We start from the raw sequence: 15,829 nt of genomic DNA, 5'->3' as shown, positions 1-15,829 counted from the left end.
TGGAGACGCTCCTTCAGGTATACTGGGCCACACAAGAAAGAAGATTCCACCTAAACATTAGGACGAACTTCCTGACAGTAAGAGCTGTTTGACAGTGGAATTTGCTGCCAAGGAGTGTGGTGGAGTCTCCTTCTTTGGAGGTCTTTAAGCAGAGGCTTGACAACCATATGTCAGGAGTGCTCTGATGGTGTTTCCTGCTTGGCAGGGGGTTGGACTCGATGGCCCTTGTGGTCTCTTCCAACTCTATGATTCTATGATCTCCTGTGAGACTTCCAACAGTCTGGAATCTCTGGAATGTAAACAGAGTCTTGTGACTCCAAGCATCGCACAGTGGCACAAACAGAAACCTAACATCCGTTCTCCTCTGAATACCAAGTGAACCACAAGTGAGGAGGATGCTGTTGCACTCATATGCACTCCCCATAATGTGCACCTGCTTGGCCACTGAAAGACCAGGATGCTGGGCTAGAAGGCACTTTGGTCTGAATCTTGAGAGGGCTTTTCTTCTCGTGTTCCTACAAGGTTCCTGGGTGGAGCAGGGCTAACCGTGTTGCAATTTCTGGCCTCCAGGAAGTGAATGGAAGTATGTCCTTGTGTCCACCGTGCGGTCTTGCTCCCGTTCCGAGGTCGACCGGAAGCCTACCAAAAGCTGGCAGAAGAAACACCTGGGTTTCGTGACCGACCCGAACCAGATCAACGTCTGCATCACTCGGGCGCAGGAAGGCCTCTGCATTATAGGTAGGTGACCTATATGCCCCACGGAGGACCTTAAGGTCCATAAATAGCAACACCCTAGAGGTCCTGGGCCCTAAGGAAGTTAGATTAGCTTCAACCAGAGCCAGGGCCTTTTCAACACTGGCTCTGGCCTGGTGGAACGCTCTGTCTCATGAGACCAGGACCCTGCGGGATCTGATTTCTTTCAGCAGGGCCTGTAAGACAGTTGTTCCGCCTGGCCTTTGGCTTGGAGTCAATTTGATTCCCTTCCCCTCTTTCTTTTTCCGTTCTCCTCCTGTTGATGAGGCTGCTTTTTAATGTTGTATTTTAATCTTGTTTTTAAGTTGTATTCATTCAACTTGTTTTTATTATTGTTTGTTAGCCGCCCTAAGCCTGGCCTTGGCTGGGGAGGGTGGGGTATAAATAAAATTTATTGTTATTATTATTAAAGGTACGTGGCTTAAGGGAAACAGTGAGAGGTGGGCAAGTCCGTTGCTGTGGAGCCTCGTTCTTGCTGGAAAAAATGCCTTCTTCAGAGAAGGAAGCTGCGAGGAGAGGGATGGACTGCTTTTCATTGTTGCTTAACTCTTCTCTCTTTCCCCCAACCCCCCCTGGCTTTGCTTACAGGAAACCGTTACCTCCTGGAGAGCAACCCTTTGTGGCGTAGACTCCTCGAACACTACAGGAGCCGCAGATGCTTCACGGATGCCACTGAGATCCAGGTCATGAAGGTGCAGGCAATTCGCCGATGAGAACCAACGGCTTTTGGGGGAGAACCCCTCTGCGTTTTTAAGGCACCTGTTTCGCAGGCGCCTTTTTAACAGACACGATAATTGCTGGCCGGAGGCAGAACCAGCGGCCTGCCTAGCTCATGGGAATAGCTACTCAGAAGCTACTGTGTAAAGAACACGCCTCTGTGCTGATATGCAAGGCCATTCAGCCAGGAAGAAAGCACAACAAACGACCTCCAACTTTATTTTGGTGATTGCACTAGACTGTGGCCAGCACAGCACCGCATGGCTCAGGCAGCATGAGCTTGTGATGTGCCTGGGAGGGCCTGACTCTGCCATGCTGCCTTCTCGTAAACCAAGGGACACGGGGACTGCGTGAGTGGTGCTGTCTTAGAAGCTGGACTTCTCTAGATGGCACCACTTGCCACACTGTGCTGTTTTCTGAATGCATTCCTTTTGATTTTGTGTATATGTGTAGAGAATCTCTTAGAATGGGGGTGGGCAAAATGTTGGGTGGCTCTGTGGACAGTTTGGGATGTGCATCTTAGCTTTTTGCTTTGGGGTCCAAATGGATGCTGTAGAAAACCAAAAGGAGATCCAAAACGCAATGTTCAGGATCCTGCCAAAGGAAACTGCACCAACCAAGCTGCAATTGCCGCACCAATTCCTTGCTCAAAACGAGCAGACCAGCTTAGTGCATTTGGGGAAGAGAGACACCGCAACATACAGAGGACCAAGCCCAAGTTAAGTTTTTGTTTTTTTAATAATGAGGCCATCGCAGCCATTAAACCCAAATCGCTTACTCAAGGTGGCCTCTCTCCTGGGGAACTTTTTTGTACAAATGTTTTTAAAGTGGCCATTTTAAATTTTTTACTTGAAAAGTGTTTCCTCCTGGCAAGAATATAATGTATACTTTTTGTAGCTTGCTTTTTAAAAGTTGCACCTACTGCAGAACCGCAAACCCTGTGACGCTTTGTGCTTTTCGATCCATCAGCAGTTCTGGACATGCAGTGCAAGTCTCCAGAAAATAACCTGGCGAGCCAAGAATGACCAGGTGTTGCAAAGTAGCTTTTTCTCGACACATAGACACCGCCCACGATCTCTGTATGGGCCTTGATGATGTTGTTTCCAATCCAGTGCCTGGTCAGGCAAGGATAACTGAATGTAGCTGCCCAGCTTTGCTGGGTACCGTCTCCCAATATCGCATGGCTTTGAGAACCTAGTTCAGCAGATCCGTGTGCATTGCACTGTTTCCACACGAGTTGTGTGCACTGCACCAGAGAGGAGATAAGGCTTACCTTTTATCATTCCATTAAGTGCCTGCCTTAAAACAGAAAGTCTGCATGAGGCTTGATGCACAGGGACCTTGATTCTCAAAATGAGTTGCCAGCCAGCTTTTGCTGGACTCAGCTGTTCTGGCCTGGCCTCATCCAGCTCTGCAAAACCCATGGAGGTGAACTGAGCCGTGTTTGTAGTAATTTGCTGAAGCTAGACTACTTTTTCTTTAATAATGAGGGTTGTGGGGACTGTTTTTCTGTTCCGGCACCTCTCCACTGTCTTTATATTGTCGTGATGTATATATGGGGCTGCTTTTTAACAGCAGGTGTGGTGGGATGAGGGTCTTAGAATTCTGCAAGCAGCAAACCTAATTATTGTGCAAACCTTTGGAATCCCCTTTCTCTTAGCATGAGGGTTTCCCCTCTAGAAATGTTTACTTATTGTCAGGAGTCTTAATAGCAATAAAAAAAAGGGGGGGGACCTCTTTTCCCCTTAGTTCTACCTCGACTGTTTTAAATGTGAATGTTTGAACTTTGTTAGTGCAAATGCAGCTTCGTGAATCACTTTGCTCTGGAACGGGAAGGAAGTTTTGGACAGGAGTGCTGATCTTATAATAACAGCAGCGGATGTATAAAGAAAGAGCAAGTCAGTATACAGACATAATCATATCCTGGCACTCACTCGCCCTTTCTTTGTGCAACGGTGATGGAAGCTTTTAAGCCAGCCTTGGAAATTAAAGCTGCCAGCCCATTTTCACTAGCCTTCATGCTTACTACATGGGTAGCAAGTGGCATAAAAAGAAAATAAGCTCCACATTTTATTACATAGAATAATAAAGCTTCCATTGCAGTCTACCCAGAGGGCGATCCTTACTCGCCACAGGTGACTAGGCATATGGCTGTTTACATTTTCATTTTAAGCTCTCCCACCTCTGTGCCCTGACTTGATATCTTCCCCGCCCACATCCTGTCTCCCTTCCACAATCTTGTGCTTTGGCAACTCTGGCCAACATGGCCAATGAGAGTTGCGGCCCCAAAGGTGGAGTTCTTGGGAAGGCAGTAAGATTGGTTGCTGTAACCCACAGGAAAGGAGAGGGCTCTTGTTTTCGAATCCTGCTTCTGGATTTCCCAAAGGTATCTGTTTGACCACTGTGAGAACAGGATACTGGACTAAATCGGCCATTGGCCTGATCCAGCAGGGCTGTTCTTATGGGAGACACCAGGTTGTGTTCTTTCTGCCCATTCTACATTAGCTACTCTGCTCCTGGCCAACTCTGTTCCTTTCTTCCACTTCCAACTTTGTGCCTTATACAGTAGCTGCTGCATACCTGGCAGAAATCTGCAACCTGCACTGTTGCTCCTTCCCGAACCACAATTGCCTCACCTTTCCCTCACCCTTCTGCTAGGTTAGCAAGCTGTTGACTCCCGCTTTCCCCTATCTGACCAATATATTTCTCCAGAGGGCACAAGCTAGGTTATAGCAAGGAAATACAAGGTAAAATCTTTGTTCCCCTGCTGGAAGTCTGTAGTCGGGACCTTTTACAGTTCTACGTGGCTGTGTTTGGTGATTGTTGGAGAGGTACTGCTAGGCGCAAACCCCTGGGCTCTTCTACTACACATACTTGCTGAAATGAATGGGATGTATGCAAGTGGACCTGTGCACAGGTCCGCATTGCAGCGGGTTGGACTAGATGACCATCAGGGTCCCTTCCAACTCCACATTTCTGTGATTCCAAGTCTGATTCATTTCAGTGGGGCTCGCGAAGGAGAACCTCCTCCTGGAGTCTATCATGAGGAGCGAACGCTGCAGTAATTGGCTGCGTCCTAGCCTCAGCATTCAGCGACTGCAAGTGATCCACTTGCTTTTCGTCAGTAGAATTTTATCTTCAAATAGCTGCAACGTATGTGGCTTCAAGAAAATGTTCAACACTGAGTATTTTTTTAAAGTATTTAGAGGTTTGTGCCGTGTATCGTCCCAATACATTTCTACTTAAGACAATCAGTATAAATGCAGAGGCAATTTGAAAACAAAACAAAAAACTTAGTGCAATAATGTCGTTTAAACACAAATGAAGTGCACGGTTCAGCCCTGCCCCACTAATGAACTGAGCGGGGCCTAGCTCTTGCACAGCCCCCATGCATTTCATGAGTTTCCAGCTGAATGAGTTTCCAACGCATGAAATGTTGCTTTTCTGTGAAATGGACTGAAAGACAGATGAGCCGTAACCATAGAATCAGGATTGTAAGCGTTGGAAGAGACCCAAAGGGTCACTAGCCCAACGCCCTGAAATACAGGAACCAAGTTACACGCTGTTTTTATACATATACTGCTATCTTTACTTGTTGGTTTTGATTGTATCTGTTGGATTCCATTTTTAGGATGCACTGTAATTTTTTTTTTTAAAAAAACTGGATTTGCATTTACAATTTCTTAAGCACCCTTTTTGAGGGCCTGAAATTAAGTTTAATAGATTTGAAGCTTTAATGTCTATAAATTATGGCTCCTTATACTATTTTGTTTTGTTTTGTTTCAATTTACAGGCTGATTAAAATATTTCTGTGATGTTTATATGAACCTTAACATTTTAAATGATGCTGATTGTATTATGCGAAATAAAACTTTTCTGAATTCTGATTGGGGTGATGAATTATTTTGGGGGGGTGTTTTAGAGGAGTCCTTCCCAGCAAACTCTGGAGAGCTGAGAGACTGAACCTGAGACCTTCCTTATACAAAGGTAGGAGCGTTCTCTCTACCTCTGAGTTATGGCCCCCTCACTTGAGGGATCACATTTTTTAAAAAATGCTCCCAACTAAATAAACCCCCACAAGGTGAAAGCTAATGGTTGCCCCACCTCTAAAAGGGTATTTGTTGTTGTTGTTGTTTAGTGAGCACTCAGGGCTGATTTCCTTCAGAATGGAGAGGTTTGATCTTCTTGCAGTCCATGGGACTCTCAAGAGTCTCCTCCAGCAACATTCAAAAGCATCAAAGGGTATTGCAGTTGGAAAAGGTTCAGAAAACAGCAACAAAAATAATCCAAGGGGTGGAGCAACTCCCTTATGAGGAAAAACTGCAGCTTTTGGGGAAATTTTTTAGTTTAGAGAAAAGGCAAGTAAGAGAGAACGTGACACTAGTCTATAAAATCATGCATGGAGCAGAGAAAGTAAAATTAGAATTCATGGGCATCCAATGATACTGAATGTTGGAAGAACCAGGATAAAAGAATACTTCTTTACAAAGTTCATAGTTAAACTATAGAACTCCAAGCTACGGAATTTATGCCCTTAGCACACACAGGCTTATTTGTTCATCGACAGACAACTACACAAGAGCCCCACAATACAATAGATATTTGTGATTGGGTTTTGGGAGCTCTTGTACATGTCAAGAACATGAGCCTGCTGGATCCGGCCATTGGGCATCTAGTCCAGCATCTTGTTCTCGCAGTGACCAACCTGATGCCCGAGGGAAGCCTGCAAGCTGGGCATGCACTTTGCCCACTTGTGATTCAGAAGCATAATGGATGGATGGAGGGCATAGCCTTATGATAGCTTTGCCCTCCCTGGATGTTTGCAAAAAGCAGCTAGACTGGGGCATGTGGACTGGGACTATGGCCCTGGGGGAGGATGAGAGAATCCCTCCCACCATATTCCCAGTGATCCCCTTGTCGCCCAAACTGCTGTTGGCCCAGTTAGGGGAAATTTACACATACAATTATGAGCATCTTCAGGGGCAAAATGATGCTGGGTGAAAGGGCTGATCTCCCCCTCCTCTAGTCTCTAGAGGGACCGTCTCTCCTGATATGCCCTGCGGAGGACCTTAAGGTCCACAAATGACAACATTTTGGAGGTCCCAGGTCACAAGGAGGTTAGCTTGGTCTCGACTAAGGCCAGGGCCTTTTCAGTACTGGCCCCGACTTGGTGGAACGCTCTGTCACAAGAGACTTGACATCTTTCCACAGGGCATGCAAGACAGAGCTGTTCTGCCTGGCCTTTGGTTTGGACTCAGTCTGACGCTTACATTTTCCCTCCCCTTATGGTTTTGATCTATGGGCTACTTTTAAAATGAGGCTGCATTTTAAATTGCATTTTAACCTGTATTTTAAATTGGGGTCCCCCCCCATTAAGTTTTTACTGTAATTTTACTGGTGTTAGCCACCCTGAGCCTGGCTCTGGCCAGGGAGGGCAGGGTATAAATAATTTTTATAATAATAATAATAATAATAATAATAATAATAATAATAATCCTATCCTACAGTTGTAAGGGACCCCCCCCCCCCGCATTGCAGGAATCTCAGCTAAAGCATCCATGACAGCCAGCCATCCAACCTCTGCTTAAAAACCTCCAGTGAAGGAGACAGTCGTCCACCTCCTGAGGGAGTCCATTCCACTGTGAAACAGCTCTTTCTTATTCATTTACCTTCCCATGAAACATTGCCAAGTGATTTGACAGCAAAATCATGAACAATAGAAACACGGTGTGGGTTTCGTGGGGGGTGTCAAACAGCTCTTACTGCCAGCAAGTTCTTCCTGGTGTTTAGTTGGAACGGAATTACTTAACCCCTGTAGCCCCATGGAGGCTTTTGGGGACTGGAGATATAACCAGATCTGTATTAAGAATTTGGCTCTCAGTATTTATAACGCAGGTGGTGCAAGGGACGCAGGTGGCGCTGTGGGTTAAAGCCTCAGCGCCTAGGGCTTGCCGATCGAAAGGTCGGCGGTTCGAATCCCTGTGGCGGGGTGCGCTCCCGCTGCTCGGTCCCAGCGCCTGCCAACCTAGCAGTTCGAAAGCACCTCCGGGTGCAAGTAGATAAATAGGGACCGCTTACCAGCGGGAAGGTAAACGGCGTTTCCGTGTGCGGCTCTGGCTCTGGCTCTGGCCAGAGCAGCGATGTCACGCTGGCCACGTGACCCGGAAGTGTCTCCGGACAGCGCTGGCCCCTGGCCTCTTAAGTGAGATGGGCGCACAACCCCAGAGTCTGTCAAGACTGGCCCGTACGGGCAGGGGTACCTTTACCTTTACCTTTTATTTAGAACTAGTGACCTGCCTGCTCTTCGGGGTAGTAACAACAACAAGAGTGATTTGTAGGAAGCCAGTGAAAGAGAGAGGTGTTTCAAGTAAAACTTTCCTCTTTTGCTGCAGTCTGGAGCCTAGAGAAGCTCAGAAATAAAAGAAACGCCTGACACTCCACAGTGGGTGGAAGGACCCAACAATCATAGAACTGCAGTTGGAAGGATCATCAGTCCAACCCCATGATGCAGGAATATGCAGCTGTCCCATACGGGAAGCGAACCTTCATCCTTAGCATTATCAGCACAATACTTTAACCAACTGAGCTGTCCAGGCTCCAAATTATAGTTGCATATAAAGCTGGCGCGAATTTTGGAGGAGACCCAAGAGAAGGCAGAATAAACAGAACCACGTGTCTAAATATGGCTGACAGAGGGAACACAAGCCATCATCATGTTTCCTGGACAGCAAGGAAAAGGCAGATGTCGCTGCCATCATCAGACCATAAGCAATGTCGGCTGGTGTGATGAGCTGGACTCCAATAACATCAGAGGGTCCACAGCTCTCCCATCCCTGCATTACAGCATGTCAGGAGGATGTTCCCCATGCCTGGGAGAAAAGAGCAGTGGCCCTGAGGCAAGCCAGGCTATCAGTTTGAGTTCCAGCATCTCTCTGAGAAACACTGGGCCGCTAGTTTAAAGGAGGCTTGCAGTGGCCCAAGATGAGCCTTGATGGTTTAGATCAAGTCCGTTTCTCACTATGGCAAACTAGATTATTGATTTGTTTGGATTTTTATTCAGCCCTTTTGCCCAAAGGAGCCCAAGGTGTCACCAAACAAAATATTTTTAAAATAAATTGAAAACAATCAAATACCCTCATGGCTAAAAAATGTCATGGTTGCCAAGAACTGAGATGTCTGTGGAAAGTCTCAGAATGGGTTGTGAAAACAATAAGCCTCCTCATCTGTCGTTTCAGTGGCTTTTTGCCTCTGAGCATCAAACTAACCACTAGTAGCCACCTTAAAGACCACTGCTGTATCTTGGGGGCAGTGGTGGGTTCGCAGAACAAAAGACACTGGCTTTTGCTGAGTTCCGTTTACACTAGGTGAGACCAAGAATATCTCTTTATGTGACCAAGAGCTGCATGTCTTCATATGGCCCACAAGTGAAATCCACCAGGGCTACTATCAACTCTTTCCCCCCAACCCAATCTATAGGACCCTAACTTGAAAGCCCTTTGGATAGCATTTCCTTGGCCAACCATCCAACTGGAGAAGCCAAAACCAGGTCTTCCCTGCTATCTACATGTTCTAGTAAAAAAAAGAAAAAAGTGAATTGGTACAATTTCAGGAAGTCCAGAAGGAAATGTTAGAAATGCACCGTGAAGCTTGTTTTTGCCAATTACATCTTTGCCAGTTCCTAATAGAAATGAGGATGATATCTGGACCTAAACTGAAAGTAAAGTTTTGAAAGTTTTGGGGAAATGTCAGAAGTTCATTTCATTTCTCTCTGTCCCCCTTAAAACCTTAAGAATCACCAGTCAGCACCATGAGATTACCAAAAATTACCTTCATAGGCGCACTGTTAGTGACTCCTTTCTTGCCTGTGGGTGGCTGGTGTTTGGATGTGGGTCTGGCGGTAAATCTGGACTGGGTGACATTCTCCCCCACTGCTGTGGGCACCTCAGTGGTCTACAGACTACTGTTTTGGCAGCTGAAGGCTTGCCAAATTTCCACCCATGACCAGAAAAAGCTGGTGGTTTGATGCAAAACCTTTAAAAATAAGTTTTTAATTTGACTTATTTTACATTCCTTGTGAATTGCTATGATGGGAAAGTCAGGGTTCAGACATAGAAGTCTCCATTTCTTCCTCAAGGTACGGTTTTGTCTTAAGCAGGATGGAATCGTGCCACTGTTCATAGACAAGTGTGTAAGTCTCTGCCCTTTTGACAGTGAACCTGTACAAACGGTCGGGCAACAGGTTGTGGATTTCGCAGGTGTGCGACGTGACCGGCATGATTCCGCAGTGGACTCGCTCTTGGGGAGTTCTGGGCTCCAGCAGCTTAAAGCTGAGTTCGTACTGTTCGAGCTGCGGCTGCTGGCTGGTAACAAACCACTTGAGACTCACCCAGTCCGCGTGAGCCACCGACTCCCTCCGGTCAAACATCACGGGCATCTTTGTGCTCAGGACAAGCCTGATGTGAGGGATCTTGGTAATCCCGACGTCCGATACCAGGCGGTGCTTGACGTACAACCTCCCAGGTACCAGCATAGCAAGGAAATAATCCATCTGCTCAGAGAGACTCGACAGCCTTGGTTTGACAGCGTCCCATCTGGAGAGGAAAGTCATCATGTCGTAGGTCTCCAGGAAGTGGACCAGCTCCTCCCGACCTTTCTCCAGCTCTTCCAACAGGTCAGACAGGAGCAGCAGCTGGATTTTGGTTTGGATGGTCCCCACTTTCTTCATCCTCTGGAACCTCCAGGGGTCTATCAGTTGGAACATGGTGGTGGGGAGCATCAGGTGGTTCTGATCTCCCAGTGCCAAGTGCTTAGGCAGGATTTCAATGTAGTAGGAGCACTTTTTCAGAAGCTCAATCCTCTTGTGATGGCGCTTGAGCAGGTGGAGGCTGAGGTCTGAGTGCAGGAACTCCAGCACGACATTCTTCCTCTCCATGTACATCCTCCAGGCTTCATTCTCCTGCTCCTCTTCGCTGTACACCACCGTCTGGAGGTTGGCCCCTAACTTGTTCAAATAGACATCAATAGTTCCAATGTTCATCATGCCTGGGCTGGAACACAAGAACAAAACAGGCACACAAAGGAAGAGCAGGTCAGCTGAAAGACTGCCATCGCGGTGGCTTCTGAACCCCTCTTAATTTTGGTTCTCAGAGGCTTGTAACCCAAAGTTTGTCCAGTTACAAATGTGATAAGGGTCTTCCTCTGTTCTGAAGCTCCTGGACCCTTTGCCATTCCTCTCCTGGTTTCCCTCTGCCTCTCAAACTCCTCCCACTGACCTTTTTATTCATCTGGATCACTCCCTATGGGAACCCTACTTTCCTAGACGCCTCTGGGTTCCTTGGCTGGCTGCTGCTCTCCTTTCCAGGGCTCTTGCTTAGTCTATACGCCTAGGGCAGGGATAGGGAGCCTGTGGCTGTCCACAGGTTGTTGGACTGCCGTTCCCATAATCTCTGACCACTGAGCCATCCTGGCTGTGGTTGATGGGAGCCAGAGTAAAACAATATACATGGAAAGCCACACATGCCTTGTTCTAGGATCTGAGCAGTTCTGCCAATGCATACTTCCAGTCGATAGTCCAGCCAGACATGCTTAGGAAACAGAGAATCTGCACCAATGGGAGCTAGAGGCCTTCTGGCTATGTAGCTCTGCAGTGACCAGTAGGCAACTAAGCTAATTCCTCCCGGAGGCTACTTTACCACCATCAGACAATCCCTTAGTGCATTTATAGTGTATGTGTGGAAAGCAGCAGGAGGAAAGACAAGATGCAACAATCCTTCAAGGCTACAATAATGTCTGCTGCTCATCCTGGAACAAGGTATTTCCCTGGCACACTTTTGTGGCGCTATACTCTGCTTTATTTAAAAGGTATGGCTAAGCTGGGATGCGGGTGGCGCTGCGGGTTAAACCACAGAGCCTAGGACTTGCTGATCAGAAGGTCGGCGGTTCGAATCCCCACGACGGAGTGAGCTCCCGTTGCTCGGTCCCTGCTCCTGCCAACCTAGCAGTTCGAAAGCACGTCAAAGTGCAAGTAGATAAATAGGTACCTCTCTGGCAGGAAGGTAAACGGCGTTTCCGTGTGCTGCACTGGTTCGCCAGAAGCGGCTTAATCATGCTGGCCACACGACCCGGACGCTGTACACTGGCTCTCTCGGCCAATAAAGCAAGATGAGCGCCGCAACCCCAGAGTCGGTCACGACTGGACCTAATAGTCAGGGGTCCTTTTACCTTTACCAAGCAGGGGTTATGCTTATGACATCTCCTCTTTATATTATTCCATTTTCGGGGCGGGGGCGGAATCCACTTATGTTGGCCTTTCTGAGTGCCTGTCAGGGAGTGCAATATCAAGGCAAACACATAGGTGCTTGGGAGTGGGCATATGTCAGTGTGACCCAAAGCCTGAAAATGGTGGATGGACTCGTGTTTTTGTTGTACAGCAGAACTCTCAGAAAATCTGAAGCGTGCGTAAGGACAGGGAGCCCTGCCATGAGACATCCCTGAATGGCTGCAAGATGTTTCTAATGTACCTTCTTGTGACAGCATGTTTCCTTCTCTTGGCAGTGCTAGGGGCACACACACTTAAGCACTTAGCTCAGTTGAAACACAGGCACTAGTAGTTTTCTGCAAGCCTGACAGATGTCATGACCCTGAATGAAACACTCTGCAGGTTTTCCAATAATATGAGCATATCATGCAAAGATGTACCATGTCCTTGAAGCTAGAGGCGTTCTGTGGCAGCTGTTTACCTGGGCCTGTGGAAAGTGCTCTCTCTTAAAGGCTAAACTGTGCAAATAAATTAGGTTAAGTTATTTAGATTGTTTTATGGAACGCTGCATGTGGGGTTTTCTTTTGCATTAACTTATTCATGTATTTGAATTGCTATTGTTCATTTGATATTTTGTAAGCCACTTTGGGCACAATTGTGCAGGAAAGTGGCATATAAATAAACAAGATGATGAAGTCTGGGTATGTAGAGAACAGCTAGCCTAGGGAGATCAACAAGGATCATCTGCATGGGCACTCTGTGACTTTCTTTCAGGCCTTCTCAATTCTCACTATTTTCAGCTTTTTACTCATCTCCACAGCCATGATCTCTAGAGACATACTGTATTTCCTTTAAAAAAATAAAATCAAAGGCAGTAATTTTTTTTTGTAAGATGGCATATGCAATGACTACCACCATTCAGTAAAACTCGAATGGTAAATAGCTCAGCTCCTTAGCTAAGGATCCCAAAACCTACTTAAAATATCATCTGCCTTAAGAGATAAATTAAGGCTAAATGTGTCCAGTGCCAACTATACAGCACTAATAAAGAGCTGCGAAAGCCAAGGGGACATATAGTAGGCAGCTTGAGGGTCCCCCAAAATAACTTTAATTTCAATGCTGTATTTGCCTTTGGCTATATCCTGAGCCTTTAAAATCCTAAGAACTTGAAAGCTGACTTAACCATGAACCTTCCTGTTCCTTGGACTTCTATGAACCCCTTCTTCTCATCCCCCAGGATGTCCCATATTCTCATTCCTCAACCTTCAGGGCAAGGGGAGGAGGCCAATTAAAGATGCTCACAAACACTTCAGCTTGTGATCTGTTGCAACAACCAGACTGGAACCTGCTGGTTTATCAATGGCCATTTAACCAGAGAGCGCCCAGGGCCTGCCTGCAGTCTTTTTTTTTTTACCCTTGAACTTTCTCAGCCTGGCTCCTCTGTGCATCAAAACCACAGCCATAGGGGGAGAAAGTACTGTAGTGTGCAAAAGCACAACTGGACAGCTGGTTGCCCGGCAGCCAAACCTTGGCAAAACTGTGAAATGTGAAAATCATACCCAAGGTGTACTCGCTGCCGCTGTCTGCTGCACACCTTGTTCACACGGCACATTTCCCCATTAAGAATGGATGCAAGGTGTTTGTATGAGTACAGCGGGCAAAATGACTGCATGAACCAGCTCCTAGGACCTGAGCCTCCCTCCTTTTACCCGTATATTGGTGTGTGGTATTGTTAGCGTGGCAGCATGGACACTTTGGAACTCCCTGCCTATTGATAATAGGCAGTCACCTTCAATATATATTTTTGGCATGGGCTGAAGGCCTTCTCATTTAGACAAGCCTGCCCAGGTGTCATGCATGATTTACCGCATTTTTCGCTCTATAAGACGCACCAGATCACAAGACGCACCTAGATTTTGGAGGAGGAAAACAAGAAAAAAAAATATTCTGAATCTCAGAAGCCAGAACAGCAAGAGGGATCGTTGCGCAGTGAAAGCAGCAATCCCTCTTGCTGTTCTGGCTTCTGGGATAGCGGCGCAGCCTGCATTCGCTCCATAAGACGCACACACATTTCCCCTTACTTTTTAGGAGGGAAAAAGTGAGTCTTATAGAGCAAAAAATACGGTAATTACAGTTCCTGCAATGTTGTACTAAAGGACCCTGGGATTCCTCTTCCAGCTCTATCTACCATTCCATGCATGAGTTTTAATTTGTTTTAGTCCGTGCCATTTGTGGCTTTAACCTTTTGGTACATTTTAAATTATGCTTGCAATTTTTGTGTGGGTGATTAAAAAAAAAAAAAGAAGCTTCCTCTTTCTTAACAAACCGCTTTGAGGTCCGCCGTCTGCCCCTCCAGTACAACCAAGCGGCATATCAATTTATGAAATTAAACGAACAAAACATTTCAGCCTGGGGCTCATCCTCATTTTCTGTAGCCCCGCTGTGCTTTCGGCTCAGTGGGTACCTCACTTTGCACCCCCTGAACCCCTCGATGGATTTGGGTGGAGGTGGCAAGAGATATTCTCCCTCAGCTGACTCCTTCCCTACCTGTGAGACAGGTGAGTTCCTTTCTGCAAAAGGCGGCCTTACTTCCACTTCTGTCGCCCGGAGCCGTGTTTAGGGAAGCTTTTAATATCTGCTGAATTATTGTATTTTAATATTTTGCTGTAATGCAAGCCACCTAGAGTGGCTGGGGAAACCCAGCCGGATGGGCGCGGGTATTAATAATAATAATAATAATAATAATAATAATAATAATAATATGATGATGATGATGATGATAATGATAATAATAATAATAATAATAATAATATGATAATAATAATAATAATAATATAATGATGATAATAATAATAATAATATAATGATGATGATGATAATAATAATAATAATAATATGATAATAATAATATAATAATGATGATGATGTGATAATATGATGATAATAATAATATGATGATAATAATATGATGATGATGATGATGATAATAATAATAATAATATGATAATAATAATAATAATATAATGATAATAATAATAATATAATGATGATAATAATAATAATAATAATATAATGATAATAATAATATAATAATGATGATGATGATATAATATGATAATAATAATATGATGATAATAATAATAATAATATGATGATGATTATAATAATAATAATAATAATAATATAATGATAATAATAATATAATGATGATGATGATGTGATAATATGATAATAATAATATGATGATGATAATAATAATAATAATATGATAATAATAATAATAATAATAATAATAATAATAATTTTTTGAGGTGGGACACCTGCAAAGGCTCCCACCCACCCCCATAAAGCAGTGTTTCCCAAACCTGGGTCTCCAGCTGTTGTTTTGGGACTACAATTCCCATAGTCCCTGACCACTGGTCCTGCTAGCTAGGGATGATGGGAGTCGTAGGCCAAAACCACAGCTGGAGACCCACGTTGGGGAAGCCACGGAGCAACCTCCCCTATGGCCAATGCCCCAGGGATGAGGGTGGGGGGGGGAGGCGCCCCTTTCCCCTCCCTTCCACCTATGCAGCCCCCCCTCCGGGTCCCTCCCCCCCCGGGAGCCTTACCTGTGGCTTAGCATGGTTGCTCCCGGGGCAGCCGCTCACCCGACACCCCCCATCTGCCGGGCCCGGGGCCGGAGCCAGGCTCGGGGCTGCGCGCAGGCCTCGCCCGTCGCCATGGCAACCCATTGTTCCGCGCGGCCGCGTTCTGGAGCCCGCAGGCCTCGCGAGGCCGCGCCCAGGAGGGAGGCCCGCGCTTGAACCCGGGGCCGGCGGGGGGCTTCAGAGGGGGCGAGATGAGGAAGGGGTCCCTCAGTCTGTGTCGTTGCAGCGCCCTTGACTTGCAACTCACTGGAAAACTCAGTTGTTGTTATTATTATTATTATTATTATTATTATTATTATGCAGGTCCCTTGACTTGCGACTCACTGGAAAACTCAGTTGTTGTTGTTATTATTATTATTATTATTATTATTATTATTATTATTATGCAGGTCCCTTGACTTGCGACTCACTGGAAAATCAGTTATTATTATTATTATGATTATGCGGGTCG

General features: G+C 45.9%; 2 protein-coding genes across 2 annotated transcripts in view; one reads left to right on the top strand and one right to left on the bottom strand.

Moving 5' to 3' along the window:
• Window positions 1–5,119, top strand: part of HELZ2 (helicase with zinc finger 2) — a 37,384-nt gene extending 32,265 nt beyond the window's left edge. The window contains exons 18-19 of the mRNA XM_079978691.1: window positions 571–738; window positions 1,342–5,119. Of these exons, the coding sequence (XP_079834817.1) occupies window positions 571–738; window positions 1,342–1,466 (293 nt within the window). The 3' untranslated portion in view covers window positions 1,467–5,119. The remainder of the gene's footprint in view (window positions 1–570; window positions 739–1,341) is intronic.
• A 4,383-nt stretch (window positions 5,120–9,502) lies between these two features.
• FNDC11 (fibronectin type III domain containing 11) lies at window positions 9,503–15,462 on the bottom strand (the record flags this gene model as incomplete). Its single annotated transcript, XM_079982539.1, is given in 3 exon segments — window positions 9,503–10,517; window positions 15,340–15,374; window positions 15,376–15,462. Coding segments are annotated over 3 exon segments (1,074 nt in total). The 3' UTR covers window positions 9,503–9,565.
• Between the last annotated feature and the right edge of the window lie 367 nt (window positions 15,463–15,829).

This window comes from Podarcis cretensis, assembly GCF_951804945.1.
Source record: "Podarcis cretensis genome assembly, chromosome: 6".
Classification (NCBI taxonomy): Eukaryota; Metazoa; Chordata; class Lepidosauria; order Squamata; family Lacertidae; genus Podarcis; species Podarcis cretensis.
This window is presented reverse-complemented; position numbering and strand designations above follow the sequence as displayed.